Source organism: Saccopteryx bilineata, chromosome 3, assembly GCF_036850765.1.
Source record: "Saccopteryx bilineata isolate mSacBil1 chromosome 3, mSacBil1_pri_phased_curated, whole genome shotgun sequence".
Taxonomy (NCBI): domain Eukaryota; kingdom Metazoa; phylum Chordata; class Mammalia; order Chiroptera; family Emballonuridae; genus Saccopteryx; species Saccopteryx bilineata.
Window position 1 is genome coordinate 309,278,065 of NC_089492.1, and position 23,445 is coordinate 309,301,509.

The 23,445-nt window shown below is 52.0% G+C and overlaps 1 protein-coding gene and 1 non-coding gene across 6 annotated transcripts; one reads left to right on the forward strand and one right to left on the reverse strand.

The window, feature by feature from the left end:
- Positions 1-3,227: 3,227 nt before the first annotated feature.
- MED25 (mediator complex subunit 25) lies at positions 3,228-23,233 on the reverse strand. Of its 5 annotated transcripts, none has more exons than XM_066271511.1 (18): positions 23,043-23,233; positions 22,902-22,947; positions 22,628-22,752; positions 14,812-14,910; positions 14,311-14,431; positions 13,844-14,006; positions 13,593-13,723; positions 13,207-13,294; positions 12,918-13,111; positions 11,981-12,109; positions 11,477-11,562; positions 11,347-11,404; positions 11,066-11,173; positions 8,412-8,600; positions 7,961-8,032; positions 7,614-7,832; positions 7,136-7,316; positions 3,228-4,994 (listed from the first exon to the last, which is right to left on the reverse strand). In XM_066271511.1, exons 1-18 carry the CDS (start codon positions 23,174-23,176, stop codon positions 4,750-4,752), a joined length of 2,388 nt encoding a protein of 795 aa, XP_066127608.1. In that variant the 5' UTR covers positions 23,177-23,233; the 3' UTR covers positions 3,228-4,749. The 5 variants fall into 5 exon arrangements, with proteins under 5 accessions (XP_066127608.1, XP_066127606.1, XP_066127605.1 ...); XM_066271509.1 differs by having other exon boundaries at positions 3,228-3,802; positions 23,043-23,214; XM_066271508.1 differs by having other exon boundaries at positions 3,228-4,260; positions 23,043-23,214.
- TRNAA-GGC (transfer RNA alanine (anticodon GGC)) lies at positions 12,427-12,502 on the forward strand. The gene has a single exon. It is a non-coding gene; the product is annotated as a tRNA-Ala (tRNA).
- Positions 23,234-23,445: the final 212 nt, after the last annotated feature.

Genomic DNA, 23,445 nt, shown 5'->3' on the forward strand with positions numbered 1-23,445 from the left:
CTTGTGGGAGAGACAGAGTCAGAGAGAGGGACAGATAAGGACAGACAGACAGGAACGGAGATGAGAAACATCAACTGCGGTTCCTTAAATTGTTCACTGATTACTTTCTCATATGTGCCTTGACCGGGGGCTACAGCAGACCGAGTGACCCCTTGCTCGAGCCAGCGACCTTGGGCTCAAACTGGTGAGCTTTGCTCAAACCAGATGAGCTTGCGCTCAAGCTGGCGACCTCGGGGTCTCGAACCTGGGTCTTCCACATCCCAGTCCGACGCTCTATCCACTGTGCTACCGCCTGGTCAGGCTCAACATATATATATATATATATATATATATATATATATATATATATATATATTAAAGATTATTTATTAATGTTTACCTGATTAGATTTTTCTTTTCTTTTTTTTTAACAGAGACAGAGAGATAGAGAGAGGTATAGATAGGGATAGACAGACAGGAACGGAGAGAGATGAGAAGCATCAATTATCAGTCTTTTGTGGCGACACCTTAGTTGTTCATTGGTTGCTTTCTCATATGTGCCTTGACTGCGGGCCTTCAGCGGACGGAGTAACCCCTTGCTCGAGCCAGCGACCTTGGGTCCAAGTTGGTGAACTTTTGCTCAAACCAGATGAGCCCGCGCTCAAGCTGGCGACCTCACGATCTCAAACCTGGGTCCTTCAGCATCCCAGTCCGACACTCTATCCACTGCACCACCGCCTGGTCAAGCTCAATATATTTTTAAGATCAATTTTTTAGACCCTGGCCAGGTGGCTTAGCGGTAGAGCATCAGACTGGCATGTGGATGTCCCAGGTTCGATTCCTAGCCAGGGCATACAGGAGAAGTGCCCATCTGCTTCTGCACCCCTCCCCCTCTCCTTTCTCTCTGTGTCTCTCTTCCCCTCCCATAGCCAAGGCTCCACTGGAGCAAAGTTGGCCCGGGCACTGAGGATGGCTCCATGGACTCCGCCTCAGGCTCTAGAATGACTCCAGTTGCAATGGAGCAACACCCCAGATGGGCGGAGCATTGCCCCCTGGTGGGCATGCAGGGTGGATCCCTGTGGAGCACATGCTGGCGTCTGTCTGCCTCTCCACTTCTCACTTCAGAAAAATACAAAAAAAAAAAAAAAAAAGATAAAAAAAAAACTCAAGAAGGAAAACCTACATTGTGAGTTTTGTGTACCTTGAGACAAATATACCTTTTTTAGAAGCTGTCACTTTTCTCACCATTTTTCTCTACAGAGGCCATCGGTGGGCATTTTCTCTCACCCATGACTGGTTCATAACTATACAGCTCACAAAAATTAGGGAAAATTTCAAAATGAATATAAAGTGATAAAATATCCCCTAATTTCTGTGAGCAGTACATTAATGTGTTGGTGCTTTAGCATTTCTGCCCCAATTTTTTTCAATTAGTTCTGCCACATTTACTAGACCTGCTCCTTTGGGAGGACTCTCGTGCCTCTTCCAGTCCTGCTTCCAGCTCTGGACGCATGGTCTAAAAGCAAATTGGTCAAAAATAAAATGTTGCCTGACCAGGCGGTGGCGCAGTGGATAGAGCGTTGGACTGGGATACGGAAGACCCAGGTTCGAGACCCCGAGGTCGCCAGCTTGAGTGCGGGCTCATCTGGTTTGAGCAAAAAGCTCACCAGCTTGAGCCCAAGGTCGCTGGCTCAAGCAAGGGGTTACTTGGTCTGCTGAAGGCCCGTGGTCAAGGCACATATGAGAAAGCAATCAATGAACAACTAAGGTGTTGCAACGCGCAATGAAAAACTAAGATTGATGCTTCTCATCTCTCTGTTCCTGTCTGTCTGTCCCTGTCTATTCCTCTCTCTGACTCTGTCTCTGTAAAAGGAAAAATTAAAATTAAAAAAACCCAACAAAACGTTTCCAACCAGTTACCCACCCAATCACAACCTTCAGGGGCACTCTGGTGATCTTGCCAAGTTTTACCCACCACACCTGCCCTCTAAGAGTGCGCTGGGCCAGTGATGACCACAGTAGCCAAGAGCAGCTCTCTGGTGTGGAAGATTATGCTGAGCCTGCCAGGTGCCCAATCCTACAGGGGAGTCACTTCTTGACATATGGGGAACTGAGCCCCAGAGGCAGCAGGACCTGCCCAAAGCCACAGAGCTAGTCAGTGCAGGAGCTGGAATTTTAACCCTGCTCTTCTAAGGTGTTCACTATTTTCTAGTTAAGAAGTTTTAATAGTGCCTGGCACATGGAGAAAAACGTCCAAAAAGATTTGCTGTTGGCATTGGCTGGTTCTCATAGGCACGTGAAGTGCTTACACCTATCACCTTTACCTGGACTGTGAAATGCGGGAGTTCTGTGTAGATCTTCCCTCACCCTTCGGGCACCCAAATAACCCTGGGCTTTCTTCTGCCTCACCCTGTGACTAGGCATTGTGATCAGAGCCTGACAGTCCCTTAGGTTCATCTAATTGGGTGTTGAGGTCAAGAGGGCCTCGCTGGCTGGAGACGGAAACGCTTCTTTTCCATCAATTTGTCCTAGACCCAAGCCTGTTTCCCTGCAGGGTAATCTCCACCCCGGTAGCAACAGCTGGCTGCTCTCTGCTTGTCTTCTTCCCCTTTTGGTGGCTGTGCACAGAGTCAACCACTTTCCTCAATAACACTCAAGCTTCCAGAACAGTTGCCTGGTCCTTCTGTCTTCTGGCTCCCTGCCCAACCCTCACATGTGAGTCTTTCTCAGGGCTCTGTAACTTGTCCTCACGTCTCCTCTTCCTTGCAGAGGTCACAAAATGGCAGCCTAACGGCCTCACTGGACTCACCAGCAGGGTTTTGTTTGGTCCTCATAGTGTTTTGTCTTTAATTTGAATGCCTTTAAGTGGGGCAAGCACTCTCCAAGTTCACCACAGTCCCCAGCATTCCCTATTGTCTTACACCCGTCCACTTCACACATTTCCATCACCTGCCTGGTCCATGAAGTCATCTGAGTTTTCAGAAACCCCTGCTACACACGCTGCCTGGGAAACCTCACCCACGGTCCCTTCCCTTCGTCGGCTACCACCAGTGTCTCCTACTCCATGTTTTGTGTGAGAATCACCTAGGAAGCTGTTCAAAGTCCCCAGTCTCCTCCCTCCCCTCCCTTCCCCAGACTTGACTCAACAATTCTAGGACAGGGATCGGAAACTCAAATGCCTACAGGAGCCAGGCGGGTCACATAAATGAGTGAACTAGCCAGGTATAAGAAAAGTCGACGGCCAGAAGTATAATCAAACTGCATCTTTACTGAACTATGGTGAATGCATGGAACATAATACAAACATGTTTGGTACTGGAGTGTATATTTCAAATTCAAAGTTGAAAAAATACAAATTGAAAAATAGATTTAATTATTAAAATTTTCTCTCTTGTAATTCTTTCGCTCCTCCAAGTTGAAATCGGAAGGCTGACAGCATCCCTTCCGCAGCTAGACGTCAGCATCAGGCCCGGGCGGTGCGGTGGGATGGGCACTGGAGAACTCAACCTTGAATCCTGGGAGCAGTGTTAATAATTTGATTCGGTTTCATAACAGAAAATTTCTATTCACAAGCGTGGGAACCTCCCAACTCAAGAGATTCAGGACAATTACTGGAGAGTTGTAGGGCTGAGACCTTCCACACTGGGGAGCCAGCACCCTATTGCACTGTAGTTCAATAACCATTCTGTGTGGTCTGAATTCACATGACTGACATGTACCGACAAAGGCAAACTGGACAGTGTTACTTCATCTTCACAGTCTGGATGCAGAGAGCCTTTGGGTCAATATGATCTGGGCCATGTCTTTCATTTCTGGAAACCAACTGCAGCAAAGGAAATGGAGTCAGAACATTCCTTGCCAGTGGCTTCCCCATTTTCGCCAGGACTGGGCCAACACAATCATACATTCAAGTAGCTGTGAATATCCTTGCAGAGAAATGAGTGTTCAGAAGGGTCATAACCTTGACCCAAAGTCTTTGACTGACCCCCTCAGGGGAACCAAGGTGTGTGGCTTTTGCCTCATCTGAAATGAACCAAGTAGATAGACTTCAACAGTTCCGATTTCTTCACGTGACAACCAGGTCACAGAACTTGTGTGGAGTACAGTGGGTCAAGTTCACCGTCAGCCTGCCCGTAATTACAGTACATAGGTACATAAAGGATGATCAGTACGTTCTACTTTCTCAGCACCAGGCGATTCCAGGTGATTGACACCATCACCTGACTTCTGTGTCCTTGCCAAACATTGCCACCTTGGATTATGCTGTCCTGACAAGTTCCCCTGTGACACAGATCTTTAGATTACCACAACTGTCTGTAGCTGTGCTTAGGAATTCTGACCTGTCTACGTAAAACATTCCATTCCTGTCAACACACACACAAAAATAAGTCCTTTCCCGTGTAGGGCCTATTTAGGCACCATGTCACAGACTTCTTCAGTCACATGAAAATTTTCAACGTCACAAATAAATAAAGCTAACTGGGTGGAAAGAGTTGATGCGCAAGGTTAGAAAAGGCCACAATTGATTTGACTTTCGAGCAACTGGACTTGTAAATCTTCTGACTTCTCAACACACCGTGCAATTCAAACAAATGCCTGTTAAGACTTAAATAACGGCCTAAACAGACGTGTTTCTGTCCAGGACACATCATTATGCTCATTTATGAACTCGCCAACTGGGGGAGGTTCTAATGCCCGAGTAATTCTTTTCACATCATTGTCAGACTGTGTGTGGCAGCCTTGTCATGTCTATTGTTGGCTTTCCAAACCCTACTGACATTTGAGGCCCTTTTTCAGTTCGTTCAGTATGGCATCTCGCGTCTGCTCTGTATACTGGTCGTAGCTCTTACTGTGCTTTGATTCATAATGACGTTTCAGGTTGTACTCTTTCAACACAGACATGATATTTTTGCATATTAAACACATAGGCATGTTCTTCACTTCCACAAAGAAATAGTCTCGCTCCCATTTTTTTCGAAACACGGGGCCCTCTCGTTCTCTCTTTGGTTGTGCCACTTTTGATAGAGACATGGGTACAAGAAAGATTTCACTTTCCTCTGCATGCTACCACAGGAACAACCACAGGGCGAGCCCAGTGACAAAGGTGGGGGAGCAAGAGGGAGTGGTGGGGACTGTGGCGAACTAGAGAGCACATGCCCCATCAAAAAGGGCAGCTCTAGCCCATTGTTGTTAGGCATAAGGGCAGGCCCAGGGGTACCAGATCTTCTGACTCATCAAGAGAAGTGAAGACTACAGTTTTTGTGGGTGTATTTGTGTGTGTGTGTGTGTGTGTGTGTGTGTGTGAAAGAGAGAGAGAGAGAGAGAATTATCCTGATTTCTACAACTCATTAGAAAAAAAATTGCAAGTATGCTAACACAGAAAAGGCCAAACAAAACTCATCTGTAGAGTGGCCCATGGGCCACCACACTGCAACCTCTCTCCCGGGCCAGGCCTGGGAATCACGTTAACCAGTGTCCCAAACAATGCAGATGCTGGTGGTCCAGGTGTGGACCACGCTCTGAGCAGCACCAGTCTAGTCTACAGGGAGACCACCACATGCCACAGCCCCCTGCAGCCCCCCCCCCCCCCCGCACATCTGAAGCCGTCCTTCTCGCTTCTTGCCTTACCACATCCCAAAACCACTTCCTGCCAGATTGTTCATCTTGGAGATGCCCCCTGCCCTTCTGTCCAAAGCCTCGGAAAGTCAGCCTCTGATTAGGACCTGGGCCTCCCCCTTCTCCACGTGATCTTGTCCACTCCTATGACTTCAATCACCAAACATACACTGTCCCCTAAGGACACATCATGAGTTCCCAACACAGCAGCTGTTACTTGGACATACCTTGGAGCATCAGCACTCACTACTGGCTCCTTCTCCCAGCTCATAACTCAGGGGAGCCCCACCATTTACCAGCAGCGCTCAGGACAGGTCCTGGGGGCTGACCTCAACATCCCCCACATCCTCAGCTTCCTTCACAGGGCACACCAGTCCCAGCCTCGCCCCTCCTGCCCTGGCCCCAGCTCCTCCTCTGCGCTCTCCTTGCCTCAAAACCACCGCTTGAGCCTCCTCCCTGCTCGTAGCATCATGTGGTTCTTGTGTCCCCAGGACAAACCACATGCTGCTCAGTTTGGATCCTGAGTCCCGCCCAGCCTGGCACCTGCCCACCCCCAGGTCCCCCACCCCGTGCTCACACTCCAGAACCGCTGACCCACGTGCTACCCCAAACACCCCACACTTTCTCCTGCCTCCGCATATTTGTTTCTGCTTCCTCCACACTGGATGGCCTTCCTGGCCTCACCAACTTTTCCTTTTCTTCCAACACTGCTGAGCCCGGCAGGCACAGAGGTCACTTCCAGGACTCCTGGACCCCTTCTACCTCCATGAGAGCACATGGTCCCATGAGCACTGCCTGCCTGCCTCCATGTCTCCCCGAGCCAGGCTGCACCAGACTGCCTGACTCACTGCTGTGGCCCAGGCTTCATCAGCCTGGCACCCTGGCGATGTCTGCTGAAGCAAGAGCAAGGACAGAGATGTCACCCCCGGTCTCTTCCTGCCCAGTCCGGGGGGATGTCAGTGACGGGAGCCGGGGCATGTGTTAAAAGGAACTTTATTGGGTGTCGGGGGTTCAGATGAGATCCATGAGGATGTCGTCCTCCATGACGCTGGGCTGCAGGCCCGGCTGGGGGACTGGGCCCCGGGGACCCCCGCTCAGCAGCATCTGACCTGGGGGGCAGTGGGGAACGGACTGCATCTCCCAGTAGTCCCTGGGGTCCTGGAGGGCCCTGGGACTGCTTTCTCCCTCCTCCTCTGGGAGTCCAAGGCACTAATTTGTCTAGGAAGTACTGGGGGTACCCATTAGAAGCACTTTCTGGCCCCATCTGGACAGAAGTGTACTGTTTCCCCTAAGCCTTTGGGAGCCTGTACTCCAAAATACCTCTCTGGCCCTAAGACTACATTTCTCAGCAAACCCCAGAGAACAGGCAGGGAGGGGATGAGCTCTTGCTCCCTAGGTACTTAGTCCTCTGCCCTTCAAAGCTCCCCAAAAGCCAAGGAGGGGATCAACTCTACTTATGTCTTAGGATTTTACTTCCCAGGAGCCCAGGGGCTGCTGGGATACTCAGTCCAGACCCCTGGCCTCCCCCAGACCTCCTTACCTGGCAGTGTAGCCCGTGGGGGAAGCTGTGCAGGCCAGGACTGGGCAGGGGGCGGGTGCAGGAGGGGGGGTCCCAACTGGGGCTGCCCCAGGCCCTGGTGTGGTGGGGGCAGCAGTGCAGGGGCCCCTGGTGGCTGGAGATGGTGGAGGGAAGCCTGTGGTGGGGGCACCCCAGTCTGGGGCTGGGGGAACAAAAGCAGCGGCTCAGAGGTCCCCAGGGAGGAGACCCCGCACCACCACGTAGCTTCCCGCACAGCTGCTCAGAGAACATCTCAGCCTGTCATTTGTATAGGTTGTTTCTTCAAAAGGGTCTCAGCAGAAGCCCATGGAAGACACAGACAGGAGCTGGTGGGCCTGGAGCCTTTGGTAGGGCTCTACTCACACCCCTTGATTGAGCCAACCTCCCTCCTCTGAGATAAAAGGTCTAGCACTGTCAGCCTGGGACCCGTGTTCCCAGCTGCCCCTAACCCAGATCTCACCGGCGGGGGGTTGAGGAGGAGGCTTCGCAGCTGTGGGTTGGCTCCAGGATTCTGGGGCCGAAGGAGAGGCCCAGGAGGGGGCGGGCCGGGAGCTGCTCCAGTAGGGCCTTGGGCAGGGCCTGGGGGGGCCTGGACAGCGCTGGGAGGCTGGGGCTGCCCTGCAGCTGCAGAGGCCCCCACAGTGCCCTGAGGCTGGGGCTGCGGAGGGCGGAGCTGGAGCTGATGGGAAGAAACGGGGGTGAGGAACAGAGACACCAGAGCCCTCAGCCTCCACAGCCAGGTCAGAACAGTTGTGTCCTCTGGGACCTCCCCGACCCTGGCCCAGACCCTGCTGGCCTTGTTCTCACCATATTCTGTGAGGGCCTTGCCTGGTCCTCCAGAATGGGGCCCAGCCCGGGGGGGGCTTGCTGTGCCCCCATCTGCATGGAGAGAAAGGGAGCAGTCAGTGACTGGGTGTGGAGTGCATCTGAGAGGGTCACTCCACATGTCGGGGAGCATGAGCCCTGAGGGGGAACTTGTAAGGGGCTGGGAACACTTCTTTGAAGGGGGGATCTGAGAAGTAAGCTTTACATTCCCAGGTTCCCAAGGGAGGATTATACGAGGATTAAAAAGGGAGAGCAAGTTGGCAAGGAAATGTGGGGATGGGACTGAGCCTGGGTGGCCGTGTCCTGTGAGAGGAGTTAAGTGCCTGGCACTGGAACCCCAAGGGGCCCCTGAGGGTTTGTCCATGAGCTTTGGGGCCCGGGTGGGCCGGTGCTAGGAGAGGATAGGACAGGGAAGGGGAGCTGCTTCACTCACCCCGCGCTGCTGCTCCAGCTTCTGCTGCTGCACCTGCTTGTGGTTAGTGATGACCTGTCGGATGCCATTGACAAAGCCGCTCTGGTCATAGGGGATGAGGCCCATGAAGATCTTCTTCTTGGACGAGTATAGGAGCATGAGCACACGCACCTCACAGGGGGCCGTGTGGGGGAAGTGTACGCAGCCCGCCTGGGGGGAGAGAATCAGAAACAGTCATGCCCTGAGGAGGTATCCCACCCCTCCTGGTTCTAGAACGTTCTAGAAGTCCCACAGTCAAGGATCACTATGGTTTCTGCTATGAAAGGCTGAAGAGATTGAAGCTTTGCCCGAGGCTGCTCCAGAACTAAGTGTCCACAGGGACGGTGTGAGGCTGGGGGGCTTGCTGAAAGCAGAAGGGAGCAGACAGAAAGCGCCCCAAACATATGGCTGGCACCTAGCTCCAACCCTGACCCTCCACCTCCACCCCACCTCGCAGGGCTGCACTCCTAAGGACTGCTGGGAGCGTTCACGGTTGAGGAGGGGCTTCAACACAGAAATGGCACCTGAAGCACATGATCAATGGCGATGGTGGATACATCTGACCCAGGGGATCCAAAAGACCGTTAAAGGGTGACCACACTCTTCCCAGACTCAGCCCCTGCCAGTGAGGCCTGAGGACAGCAGTGCTAACATCACAGGTTGCTGTGACTGTGGGGTGTGTCCAGACACATCAGGGATCTTGCCGGCAGCCAAATACCCACGAAGTGCCCAGAAAACATTAGCAAATGTGGGTGCTGAGGACGGCACCATGGCCTCCGCCTCAGGCGCTCAAATGGCTTCAGTTGCAATGGAGCAACGCCCCAGATGGGCAGAGCATCGCCCCCTGGTAGGTGTGCCAGGTGGATCCTGGTCAGGCGCATGCGGGAGTCTATCTGACTGCCTCCCTGCTTCTAACTTTGAAAAAATACAAAAAATATATATACAAAAAAGAAAACATTAGCAAATATGAAGTGAAGCCACAATACACAAACGCTCAGATCAAGGGCTCTTGAGGGAGGAGGGGCCGACGAGGCTGAGGTCCCACGTCTGGGACCTTAGCCAAGCGAGGTTACTTCTCTGAGTGTTGGTTCTTCATCTGAGGCAGACCCTGCTAGGGGCCCACCCAAGATCTACCTGCCCCTCTCCCCTGTTTAGAGAACCCCAATTCTGCTTGGGGGAGCCACGTGTCCAGGCCCCAGTGCCCTGGATCTGGCCCAGAAGATGCTTGGGGGTGTGGAGATATGTCTGTTTTCCTGAAGAGATGGAAATACAAGACGAACGGATGCCATATTTCCTTCTTGGCTTCCTGCATCTAGTCACACAAGATTCCTGGAGCTTCAAGAGCCCTCTTGTTGAGAGAAGCCAACAGAATCTTGGCCCACATGTCACGGAGCTACACAACTAACCCCAATAGCTGCCTACCACTGGACATCCTGTTATGAGTCAAAAATAAACGCCTGCGCCTGACCAGGCGGTGGCGCAGTGAATAGAACGTCGGACTGGGATGCTGAAGACCCAGGTTCGAGACCCTGAGGTCACTAGCTTGAGCGCAGGCTCATCTGGCTTGAGCAAAAGCTCACCAGCTTGGACCCAAGGTCACTGGCTCGAGCAAGGGGTTACTCGGTCTGCTGAAGGCCTGCGGTCAAGGCACATATGAGAAAGCAATCAATGAACAACTAAGGTGTCGCAACAAAAAACTGATGATTGATGCTTCTCATCTCTCTCCATTCCTGTCTGTCTGTCCCTATCTATCCCTCTCTCTGACTCTCTCTCTGTCCCTGTAAAAAAAAAACAACAAAAAAAAAAACATGAAGTGCCAACACCCGGCACCTGTGAATGTGCCGGCACTGTGTAAATCTAATGAGTTAAGATGAAGTCATCAGAGTGGCCCAAGTCCAAGAACTGGTGTCCTTAAAAGAAAACCAGCCTGACCTGTGGTGGCGCAGTGGATAAAGCGTTGACCTGGAAATGCGGAGGTCACCGGTTCGAAACCCTGGGCTTGCCTGGTCAAGGCACATATGGGAGTTGATGCTTCCAGCTCCTCCCCCCCTTCTGTCTCTCCTCTGTCTCTCCCTTTCCTTTCTAAAATGAATAATAAAAAAAAAAAATACTACCTTAAAAAATGGTTTAAAAAAAAAAAAAAAAGAAAACCAACACACAAACAGGGAGGAGCACGCCCTGTGAGGGCCCAGGCACAGAGGGAGGATAACCGTGGAAAGATGAAGGCAGAGACTGGAGTTCTGCTGTCTAAAGCCAACAATGCCGGGGCTACCCAAGGCAAGAGGCCAGGAGGGGTCCTCCCCTGGGGCCTTCAGAGAACGTGGCCCTGCTAACACCCCGATTTCAAACTGCTAGTTTCCAGAAATGTGAGAAAGTAAGTTTCTGTTCTCAGCCCCAGAAAACCAATATACCCAGTAAACCTGTCAGAGCCAACTTCTTCCCAATTGTTCCTGTCACACTTAACACAGGATGGACTTCCATCTGATGCATATTATAATTACAAAACAGGCTAAGGCTGTGGAAGAGAGCTGAGGAGCCCAAGCTCACAAAGCCCACCCAACCATCAAAAACAGTTCCTTTGGGCCCAAGAGGTCAGAGGAGTCAACTCCCTGGGGCCAGCCCAGCCCAGGACTCACAAAGCCGTTGCCCATGATGCGGTAGAGGCCTTTGAGGGACTCCAGGTCCTTGTTGGTGAAATGGAACTGGACCATCCTTGAGTTCCGGAACAAAGGGCCCAGGGTTGTCTGGGGAGATGGAGAGGTCAATCAGTGTGTTGAGTGGGGAAGGAGGAAAGGAGAACAGAGGTGGGTGGGGAAGGGAAGGGAAGACGGGAGAACAGATGGGCGGGGCGGGGCAGGGAAGGAAAGAGGGAAGAGAGACCTAGCAGAGGCTGGGGTCCCTCCTGCCTGCCACTCACCAGCAGCTGCTGGGGGATGAGCTGCATGATCAGCTTCTGAGGCCACTGCTCTGTTTTCCTGGGGGCGATGCCAAGAGAGGTATCAGGAGGATGTAAATCCCAGCCCGCCCAGTCCCTGACAGTCACCTACAGGTTCTCGCCATGATTCACATAGACCTGGCAAGGCAGTGACCGCGTCAGCTTGGTGTTGGCATCCACCGAGGCAGGTTTGGGCTTCTGAGAGGGAAAGAACGGCACATCACAGTAAGAAGGGCCCTGAGAGCCTCAAAGCTCTGGATCTCCCCCAATTTAAGTCCCAAGAGCCCCTCCTCCATACTATCAATCCCATAATCCTCTAGCCTTCTACAAATGTTGAGCTCTCCTCTTGTCCCCAAATCACACAACCCTTTGTCTCCTAGATGCCACAATCCCCTGGGCCCGGCTGGAACCTGAATCTGAGACTTCTAGGTTTTTCACTTGCAATACAAGTCTCACTACCTCTTTAGTCTCACGTCTGGGCTACCAATCCCATGTTTCCTGGGGACTATCTCAGACCACAGGTCCATGACCCTGTGTGGCCCCAGTCTCACCCTGCACCCCACCAGGTCCAGCCCTATGAGATCCAGCTGCCCAAAGGCTGCTCAAGCCAACTCACCTCCTGCCACTCAAGGACCCCACTCCAGGCCAAGAGTTTGTTGGAGACTGACTGCTGTCCACCAAGGGCCGTGGCCCCTAGCTGAGCAGGGGAAGGACCACTCACCCCGCCTTGGGCCACTGGGCCTGCCTGCCAGAGGGGAAGAAAGAAGGCAACAGAGCAGGTCAGACCGTCTCCTGGGTGGCCCTGACAGGGCAGATCAGCAAGAATGAAACAAAGGCCTCTTCCTCTACACACCCACGGCCAGAAAACCATGTGGCTGTCCCTGGGGTATAAACACTCTGATACAAGAGGATTCCAGGACTCCCAGGACAGGAACCCATGGAGTCCTCAGAACAGTCTTCACCCACCAGGAACCACAAGCCCCACGACTCCATTCCCAGACCACTAATCTCAGTGTTGTCTATATAGCCCCCAAGGACCCAGAACCATAAGACCCACTCCCAGCCCTGGCCGGTTGGCTCAGTGGTAGAGTGTCAGCCTGGCGTGCTGAAGTCCCGGGTTCGATTCCCGGCCAGGGCACACAGGAGAGGCGCCCATCTGCTTCTCCACGCCTCCCCCTCTCCTTCCTCTCTGTCTCTCTCTTCCCCTCCCGCAGCCAAGGCTCCATCAGAGCAAAGATGGCCTGGGCGCTGGGGATGGCTCCTTGGCCTCTGCCCCACGCGCTAGAGTGGCTCTGGTCGCGACAGAGTGACGCCCCGGAGGGGCAGAGCATCGCCCCCTGGTGGGCGTGCCGGGTGGATCCTGGTCGGGCACATGCAGGAATGAGTCTGACTGCCTCCCAGTTTCCAGCTTCAGGGGGAAAAAAAAAAAAAAAAAGACCCACTCCCTTGGGCCCCCTTCAGACAGGCACACTGCTTGTCTTTGGCACTGTGCCAGTCCAAGGCAGTCAGGGGGGAGGAGAGGAGCAGTGAGCAGGAAGCATGCAGGCACCTACCATAGATGGTGCCCCAGGCTGTGTAGTGGGGGCCAGGCCCTGACCAGGGGCCACTGTGGAGACCAGGCTGGTCTGGGAAGCAGGGGATGGCTTGGGGGCACCAGGGGGGCCTTGGGGCAGTGGAGGGGCCTGGGCCTGGCTGAAGGGGGGACCCACTCCTGGAGCCGCTTGCTGGAGAGGGTTGATAGGTGAGACTGTGAGAGAAATCAAGGGAAGAGGTGGGCCAAGTGTGCATGGAGAGAGGCCTTGTGGCCATCTGCCCAGCTCATATCCCCGCCCGGGGACTCACAGCGAGGGCCCAGCCCAGCCTTCTGGTTCTTGGCGGCCTCCACTGCATTCTGGGCAGCGACTTGAGCTGCGCTCAGGTTCCCAGGGACCTGGGGACAGAGTTGTGGGGACTGATGAGGACCATGCACCGCACTCCTGGAGTCACATGGAGCCAAACCACCTACACCCCCACAAGGCACAGGCACCCTGACTCTACTATCGTGGGAGCTTGTGACTCCCATCACCCCACAGGGACATGATTTCTCAGCCCCAAGAGTCCCACTCTTCTTATATTTCAAGGGAGACTCCTATCACCCCACAAGCCCCAACCTAAAACTAGTTCTCCCCAAGGGGCCAGGGCTCCCACAAGGCCCCAGAAGCACACCCCTTTCCTGGTGATGTCCATACCTGGTACTGCTGGGGGACAGGGGGCAGAGGCTGCTGGGGGGCTGCTGAGAGCGCAGAGCCCGAGGGAGGGGCTGGAGGCAGGGGGACGGGCTGCTTTGGCTGGAGGGGGCCTGGGGCTGAACCACCCCCGACTGACAGCCAAGGATGGACGATCAAGACCCGTGAGAAGGGGTTTGAGAGGGAAAGAAAATCCAAGTCAGAGGAAGTTGGCTGGTAAGGACACCCTCACCCCCCTCAGCACCTGGCCTCACCCGGCAGCACGAGCCCCCGCACCAGCACCATGTGCCGTGGGTCCTGGCTCACATCTGCTGGTGGCTGCAGTGGCTCCAGCATGGCCGGGGGGGCTGCCTTTTCAAACAGAAGCCGTAGGGCAGGTAGCTTCCGAGGAGACACGATGGAGAAGTGGATCCCTCGCTGCAGGAGGGCACAAGCGGTCAGGACCCGCCACAGGGCCCACCCCAAGGCCACCACACCAGCTGAGCGACCGGATGACAAGGGCCCTAAAACCAAATTCCCCTTTGGGACAGGAGACCAAGTTGCCTGTACTAGCTGCCCCAGGGGGTTCTGGGTTCTAGTTCTTCCAATAGGCGTAAGCAGAGCTGGCCACAGAGTCTTGGACCATTCCATTCTCCAGATGTCCAGCCCCGGCCCCCCCACCTCCCTCAGACCCGGGAGTCCAGCCCATGGCCCCTCCTCCCTCAGACCCAGGAGTCCTCACCTCCCCGATCTTCTGCACAAGGCTCTCCGTTGTGCACCCAGAGTACGTGGTGCTCTCAACAGCGGGCAGCAGGTATGGGGGCGAGTTACAGATAAGGAGGCAGACGCGGTGTGTCTGGCCGCTGCCAGGAACAAGGGAAGATGTGGAACAAGTGGCAACAACGCCCCCAAAAAAGACCCAGACCGAGCACAGCAGAGATGCAAGTACTCTGCCCCATAGGAAGTCAGGAAGAAAGGCTCCATTTTATAGCTGAGAACACTGAGGCTATGAGGTTCCTGACTCACTCTAAGTGGCCTAGCAGGCAGGCGAGATAGGAGCCAGACCCCTCCTCCTGATGAGGACACTGAGACTGGGCACCAGCCAGGGAACTACTCCCGATTCCCAGCCCCGACTCCCCAATGTGAAGCAGGGGGTGGAGTCCTGAAACAGGAAAAAAGGGTACTGAGCCAAGTGGACAGAGACCAGCTCAGGACATGAGCCCCAAACGCTGGGCACACTCACATCTGCTCTCGCATTTTCTTGAAGTCATCAAACAGCTGCAGGGCCGTGCTGAGGCCCTCTGCAATGAGGCTACAGCTCTCGCCACCTCCACCCATGAACCTGCAAGAGGCCAGACTGTCAGTCCTGGGGGGGTCCCTACAGCACCCAGGCTGCACTTATAGAGCCTGCCCTCATGCTATCCCCTACCCTGCAATGGAATGTGTGTACTGGGACAATGGGGGCACTGTCAAGTTCCCTGCCCTATCCCCAGTGCAGGTACAGTCCAGGCCCAGAGAACAAGAGGACATTTGCATCTCCTGCAAAGGAATTGCTGTGGTAAGTGGCCCTGCCAGAGGATGGAACAGGGAAAGGGCCTGGGACACCGTACTGTGTCCTGTGTCCCAGTCCCTGTGCATGTCTGCTTTCAGGACCATCTCCCCACCTACAAAGCCAGCCCTGGCCTCAACTTCCCAGCCTGGTACAAGGACCTCTCCTCCCAGTGTTATGGGCTAAACTGTGTCCCCAAGAAAAGACATGTTGAAGTCTTAACCCCCAGTACCTCAGAATGTGGCCTTATTTGGAAATAGGGCCTGTACAGACGTGATCAGGCTATGAGGGCATTCAGATGGGTCCTCCTCCAGTATGAGCATATCCTTATAGTAAGGAGGACTTGGGACACAGAGATGGATATCCTCAGAGCAAAAGACAATATTGAAACACAGGGAAAACACTATGTGGAGACTGTAGAGTGACGATGCCACCAAGCAGGGAATGTCTGGGGTGACCAGAAACTTGAAGAGGCAGAAAGGGTCTACCCTACAGATTCCAGAGGGCGCCAGGCCCTGCCTGCCCCTGATCTTGGACTCCTGCATCCTGCCCTGTGACACATTCCTGCTGTTCTGGGCCACCCAGTTTTTACCATTTTGTTGCAGCAGCCCTCAGGGAGGGAGACCAATTGGTCTGAGCCACTATTAGGAAGCAGGCTCTCTAAAACCCTGTTGGATAGAACATGCCAACAGCCTGGCTGAGGGTCACCGGGCCCAGTTCTCCCTGAGTTCTTCCCAGCTGCAGGCTTTGGCCCTTGGCTCCCTATCCACCCTGTCAGCTCAGTCACCAACTCCTTTCCCCTCAGGGCACTCAGACCACCCACTGCTCCTCACCACCCCCAGCCCTCCACTTTCTCATCATAAGATCATTTTACACAGGAATTTTACTACCACCTAGTTGGGAGAGACCCTAGTGAATAAACCCCCCCTGGATCCATCTAAATGCCAGCTTGCTGTTCTGAGGGTTTGCTGGGTGTTTCTGAGACTTGAGCCAAAGGTGTCCTGGCGGGAGCTGGGGGAAAGGAACAAGAGGTGTGGGGAAGAGGTGGGGAGCAATTCCATCATGCATACCAGATTTTCTTTTAGGTGATGAAAACACTAGAACTACACAGAGGCAGTGGTTCCACAAAATTGTGGATGTAGCCTGACCAGGCGGTGGCGCAGTGGATAGAGCGTTGGACTGGGATGCCGAGGACCCAGGTTCAAGACCCCAAGGTCACCAGCTGGAGCGCGGGCTCATCTGGTTTGAGCAAAAGCTCACCAACTTGGACCCAAGGTCGCTGGCTCGAGCAAGGGGTTACTCGGTCTGCTGAAGGCCCGCGGTCAAGGCACATATGAGAAAGCAATCAATGAACAACTAAGGTGTCACAATGCGCAACGAAAAACTAACGATTGATGCTTCTCATCTCTCCGTTCCTGTCTGTCCCTGTCTATCCCTCTGACTCTGTAAAAAAAAAAAAAAAAAAAAAAAAAAAATTGTGGATGTACTTAAACTTCACTGAATTCTTCACTTTAAAAGGATTACTTTTGTTACCTGGGGCCAATTCGCTTGAACCAATCAAACCACGGCTGCAGGAGAGGAAAGGAGAGATTGAGAGAGAGGGAGAGAGAAGGGGGATGGAGGGGTGGAGAAGCAGATGGTTGCTTCTCCTGTGTGCCCTGACCAGGAATTGAATCCAAAACACCCACACAATGGGCTGACGCTCTATACCACTGAGCCAACCTAACATGCTAAGGCCAATAAATTAAAAATTAAAAAGATAGTTAATGAGGGGAAATATGATCAACCTACCACTTTGAGATCCCAAAACTTGTTCTTTACTGAACACTGAGCATAAACCATCTGTTACCAGCTCAGAAAGAGATACATAACAACTATTCTGTCCAAGAAATGAGAACAACTTGAAAATGGTGAGCAAGGGAAAAAATATAGTCAGTTGCAAAATTTGTTTTAAATATCATAAACTTTATGATACACCTTATTTCCAAATAAACCCCTTGATACTACACAGAGTAAAATAAAATGAACTGCAAGTGCTCTGGGTGCTCTGACCCCTACCACTTCCTGGTCCTCTCACTGGCCTCCTTTGTCCAGCCAGGTGTCATACCCTAGAATCTTCATTGTGTACTTTTACCAGCTAATAGGTCCATGGAGGCCCCAGAGGTACTGGTCCAATGAAGAAATGTGATCAGCAGCCAGCTCTGACTCAGGGCTGTGTGTGCCAAGTTCCCCATCTGCCTGTCACCCCAGCTCCAAGACAGCCATAATCTTACCTGTCTCATGACCCCTGACTCCTCGGTGCCTAGGACACCTTGCTCTACTAATGTCTGTTGAATGAATGAATGAATGAACAAAAGGACGGTCATAAAGCCATGGGGAAGACTCACAGGGCTCTTTTTCTTTCTGTCCTATTCTTTCTGATCTGAGTCACTAGCTGTGTGTGTGTGGGGGGGGGGGGAAGACTGCCTCTTTTGTAAGACAGGAAATATAATTTCAGAAATGAATCTTCCCAAAGCAAGGCTGTTTCAAAAGTCACACTGCATGCTTTGTTTCTTAAGTTCCAGACATTCCCAGAAAAGATGAGATTTATCCAAGTGTGAACAAAAGTGGCTGATTCTCTGTGACCTCTGTTACAGACCTGCCTGGAACGTTACAGAAAGTCAGTTTAGAGCATTACATAGGACTTGATAAAAACACTGGCCTCTGAATGTAAAATGTTTATCAGCCCATTGGGAGGATTCCACAGAAGGCATACAGAACACAAAGCTTTTTCAGCTACTTATTCTGAGATAGAGCAAGAAAAAAATACAGTGTATTCTAAATTGATTACAGCAGAGAGGAGATATGCAATGAAGGTATTCAGAAAGCTAATGTATTCCCTCTTAGCTTCCTAATGCCCTTGAAATTTTAAAATAAGGGGATCCGCCTGCTTTTCCCAGTATTTATACACCCACCCCAAGATTTGGTTTCTTGGTGGTTATCTTTCCTATAGCTTTCTCTCATTCATTTACTCAGCCAAGGTTTCCTGAGGCCTCTTGGGGGCCAGGCCCCAGCTGGAAGCAAACACCCAGGGTCCTGGACATTCACAGTCCAAAGGTGTGGGGCTGTGACAGGGGAACACCTTGGAGTGATGGGGGTGGAGGAGGGAGCAACTGTCTCCTTGCCAGAATCAGAGATGGGGCATTTAAGATGAGTCTTGAGGCTTACACAGAAGTTTACCAGGGAGAATCAGAGTATGAAGTACATTCTGGGCATTCACTCATTCACTCACTTGTTCAACAAAGTTTTCCTCAGCCTCCTCTCGGTCAGGCCTCATACACTGGGTGACAGAGATTGAGGGACATCAGACATGGGCTCAGGCCCCAAGGAACGCTCATTTACCACTATTCAAGTCTTATCAACTATAATCTATCTCAGCTGTTCTCAACTGGAGTTGATTTTGCCCCTTAACAGACATTCAACAATGCCTGGAGACATTTTTGTTTGTCACAATTTAGGAGAGAAGAAGCTACTGACAGCTGATGGGTAGAGACCAAGGAAGCTACTGAACAACACAAAGGACAGCACCCAGAACGAAGAATTATCTGTCTCAACAGTGCCGAGACTGAGGAGCCCTGCTCTACTCTGACTGATTCTAAGGACCATGAGGGGGAAACTTGGGTGTCACCTTTCCACTGAACCTTCAGTATCCAGTCCAATACACATAGCCTGGAACAAAGCAGGGACTCAAAAACGTTTGCTGAACAAATGTACAAAGGTAATGGCTATCATGAAAGGGTGCTATTTAATGAGCTCTGACCACAGACCAGACGTAAGCTTAACACAGAAGGAAGACTAGTTCCTGTGATCCTCCCAAGAGTCCTAGGATATGGGACATCTATTTGCAAACCAAGAAACTGAGACATGAAATAATAGCAAACACTGAATAAATGCCAAGAGCCTGACCTGTGGTGGCGCAGTGGATAAAGCGTCAATCTGGAAATGCTGAGGTTGCCGGTTCAAAACCCTGGGCTTGCCTGGTCAAGGCACATATGGGAGTTGATGCTTCCTGCTCCTCCCCCCTTCTCTCTCTCTCTCTCACTCTCTCTCCCCTCTCTATAATGAATAAACAAAAATCTTAAAAGAAAAAATAAATAAATAAATAAATGTCAAGAACTGTTTTAAATCATCAACTCATTTAATTCCCAATGTATCCTACCCTGGCTGATTAGCTCAGTTGATTCGTGTTGTCCCGATACGCCAAGGTTGTGGGTTCACTCCCCAGTCAGGACACATACAAGAATCAACCAATGAATACATAAATAAGTGGAACAACAAATCAGTTGTTTTTTTTCCTCTCTCTCCCTTGCTCTCTAAAATCAATAAATAAATTTAAAAAAATATTAAAGTGTTTAAGAAAAATTCCCAATGTATTCCTATGAGGTCCTGGTAGTCAGGCCCCTAATGAGTCCCCCTATAAGGTTATCCATACCCCTGGTATTCACACCCCCTCAAACACTGAACACGATTGACTTGTGTACCAAATAGAATGTGGCAGAAGTGATGATACGTGACTTCCAAGACTTGATCTAAAAAGCCTGTGGCCTGAGGACAGCTCCATGGCCTCCGCCTCAGACGCTAGAATGGCTGCAGTGGCAACAGAGCAACACCCCAGATGGGCAGAGCATCGCCCTCTGGTGGGCATGCCAGGTGGATCCCGGTAGGGCACATGCAGGAGTCTGACTGCCTCCCCACTTCTAACTTCAGAAAAATAAAAAATAAAAATAAATTAAAATAAAAGCTGGTAGCTTCCTTTCACTTTGGACTTTCTGTTGGATTGCTGAGTTTGAGGAAAGTCAGCTGCCACGCTGTGCAGGCACTCAAGCAACCCCACAGGGAGCCCTTGTGGTGAACAGCCAGCAGTGCACGGACTCCTTCAGCCAACAGCCATAACATGTGCCACCTTGGAAACGGAGCCTCTGAAGACCCAATCAAACCACTGGATGACTGCAGCTGGGCTCACTGTGACTGCTGGAATCATTCAGCTAAGCTATGCCTCAATTCCTTACACAAACTGCGTGAGATAATAAACGTTTGGTTTTTTAAGCCACAATGTTGTAAGGGTTATCTCTTATACAACAGTGGATAAATAATACAATAAACAACTAATACAAACACAGATGAGGCCCTGGCCGGTTGGCTCAGTGGTAGAGCGTCGGCCTGGCGTGCAGAAGTCCCGGGTTCGATTCCCGGCCAGGGCACACAAGAGAAGCGCCCATCTGCTTCTCTACCCCTCCCGCTCTCCTTCCTCTCTGTCTCTCTCTTCCCCTCCCGCAGCGAGGCTCCATTGGAGCAAAGATGGCCCAGGCACTGGGGATGGCTCCTTGGCCTCTGCCCCAGGCGCTAGAGTGGCTCTGGTCACAGTAGAGCGATGCCCTAGAGGGGCAGAGCATCGCCCCCTGGTGGGCGTGCCGGGTGGATCCCGGTCGGGCGCATGCAGGAGTCTGTCTGTCTCTCCCCATTTCCAGCTTCAGAAAAATAAAAAAAATAAAAAATAAAAAATAAAAAAAAAACACAGATGAGCCTGGCCTGTGGTGGCGCAGTAGATAAAGCATCGACCTGGAATGCTGAGGTCGCCAGTTAGAAATCCCAGGCTTGCCCAGTCAAGGCACATATGGGGGTTGATACTTCCTGCTCCACCCTCCTTTTCTCTTTCTCTCTCTCTCCTCTCTAAAATGAATACACAAAATCTTTTTTTTTTTTTTTTTTTTTTTTTACAGAGACAGAGTCAGAGAGAGGGATAGATAGGGATGGAGAGAGATGAGAAGCATCAATCATCAGTTTTTCGTTGCGACACCTTAGTTGTTCATTGATTGCTTTCTCATATGTGCCTTGACCGTGGGCCTTCAGCAGACCAAGTAACCCCTTGCTCAAGCCAGTGAACTTGGGTCCAAGTTGGTGAGCTTTGCTCAAACCAGATGAGCCCGTGCTCAAGTTGGTGACCTCAGGGTCTCGAACCTGGGTCCTCCGTATCCCAGTCCGACGCTCTATCCACTGCGCCACCGCCTGGTCAGGCTACACAAAATCTTTAAAAAATACAGATACTCCTCAACTTCTGTCCAAATAATGTAAGTTAAAAATATCACAAACTGGCCTGACCAGGTGGTGGCGCAGTGGATAGAGCGTCGGACTGGAATTGGAAGACCCAGGTTCGAGACCCCGAGCTCACCAGCTTGAGCGCGGGCTCATCTGGTTTGAGCAAAAACCCACCAGCTTGAACCCAAGGTCGCTGGCTCCAGCAAGGGGTTACTCGGTCTGCTGAAGGCCCGCGGTCAAGGCACATATGAGAAAGCAATCAATGAACTAAGGTGTTGCACCGTGCAATGAAAAACTAATGATTGATGCTTCTCATCTCTCTCTGTTCCTGTCTGTCTGTCCCTGTCTATCCCTCTCTCTGACTCTCTCTCTGTCTCTGTAAAAAATAAATAAATAAAATTAAAAAAATATATATCACAAGCTGAAAATGCATTTAACCCACAGAATGGTAAAGCGTTGCCTACTGTTTTTTATTGAATGCATACGGCTTTAGCACCATCATAAAGTTGAAAAGTCTTGAGTCAGGTACCATCTGTACTATTAACACCTGTCTTTTAGAGATGTACAGAGGGGAAAGGGACTCCTAGTCGAGGACTTCTGCTTTGGTACTACTGTGATTTGGACCCAGGCTGTGTGCACCTGTAAGAGCCTGCAATGTGAACTAACAAAATTCCACCCAAAGCACAGAGGGATCTACCTTGGCCTATTACCCACCTACCCCCGCATGCAGGCTTCAATGGAGATGAGAAACTGTGAACAGAAAGTGGAAAATCACTCATGGAATGGCATACCAAGTGGGTACTGGAGCTCAAGACCTCTTTTTTTTTTTTTAATTCATTTAGAAGTGGGGCAGGGGAGGGGGAGAGCAGGAAGTATCAACTCCCATTTGTACCTTGACCAGGATTTCAAACCAGCGACCTCAGTGTTCCAGGTGGATGCTTTATCTACTCCACCACCACAGGTCAGGCCTGGAGCTCAAGACCTCTTAGACTGAGGAGTTTTTCCTACTTCCAAACCCAATGGTAAAACTGCTGAACACACACACACACACACACACACACACACACAGAATTGACTAATGCACAAAAACACAATCCCCCTAGGCCCTGGCCAGGTGGCTCAGTAAATAAAGTGTTGTTCCAGCATGCCAGAGGTCACATATTGGAACCGTGGTCAGGGCATGTACAAGAAGCAATCAACGAGTGCACAACTAAGTGGAACAACTAAGAGGAACAAGGAGTTAATGCTTCTCTCTCTCTCTCTTCTTCCCCCCTCCCTCCCTCTCTCTCTCTCTCTCTCTCAAAACAATAGAAAACAAAGAAAACAACACAATCCCCCTCAGCCCTTTCAGCTACCCAGTGTGACCCCAGTCACTATCCATTCACGGTCCCTCACAGGGCCCCCCACCCCACCCCAAGCCGAGAAAAAAGCTCACTTGATGCCATCGAGCCATGTGACAAATTCATAGGCACTGCTGGTGGGAGCGTGACACTGTACGTAGGACTCAGGAGCGCAGTCCACCGTGTTGAACACCACGAGGCTGTACTGGGTTCCCCCATACTGGAAGGGGAGGGAAGAGGAACTTCTCATCCGAAATTTCAGAGAACGAGCAATGGCTCCCACCCCGCTCCCTCCTCCTTCGGACCCGGGAGTCCGGGCCCCCGGCCCCCAGCCCCGCCTCTCTCGGACCCAAGAGTCCCAAGACTCACGTCTCCCCCGAAGTCCGTCTCGGCAGGAGGACCACCATTAAAATACCTGTGAGGGTTGGAGATGAAAAGTCGAGGTCAGGCAAGAGGCTGTGGAAAAGTACAGTCGAAAGGCGGGACTGGAGCCGCGCAAATGACACTTACTCGATGGCCGGGAGCAGGTAGTGCTTGCGGAGCCCCTCGAAGTATGGCCCAAGGTTGGCCGTGCCCTCAATCACAAACACCACGTCAGCCACCAGACCCCCGGCTCGGGCCGGGCCCTCGGAACCGGGAACCATGTCCCACAAGTGAGACGCCGCCACCGCCGCCACAGGCTCCGCGGGAGGAACGGAAGTGCGCCTGCGCCTGCACAGCGCCCGCGCGCCTGCGCCGAAGGGCTTTGCTCCACTGTCGACGCGCCCCCCGCCATGTTAGAGCGGGGCACCGGGCGCGGGTTGGTTCTATCACCGTCCTCGTTCCCACCCACCGCGTGCAAAACTCAGAAAGGGTAACGGGAACGCCTTTGGGGCCAGATGTGAAAAAATGAATTATTGGCAGGACTGTTGAG

What these genes read in the sequence shown, in the direction of transcription:
- MED25 (XM_066271511.1), bottom strand. Translation starts at nt 23,176, where the DNA reads ATGGTTCCCGGTTCCGAGGGCCCGGCCCGAGCCGGGGGTCTGGTGGCT. An exon ending in CTGTCCCCCAGCAGTACCAG is followed by an intron (nt 13,295 to 13,592) that starts GTATGGACATCA and finishes CTCTGTCCCCAG; the next exon opens with GTCCCTGGGAACCTGAGCGC. An exon ending in TCATCCCCCAGCAGCTGCTG is followed by an intron (nt 11,174 to 11,346) that starts GTGAGTGGCAGG and finishes CCATCTCCCCAG; the next exon opens with ACAACCCTGGGCCCTTTGTT.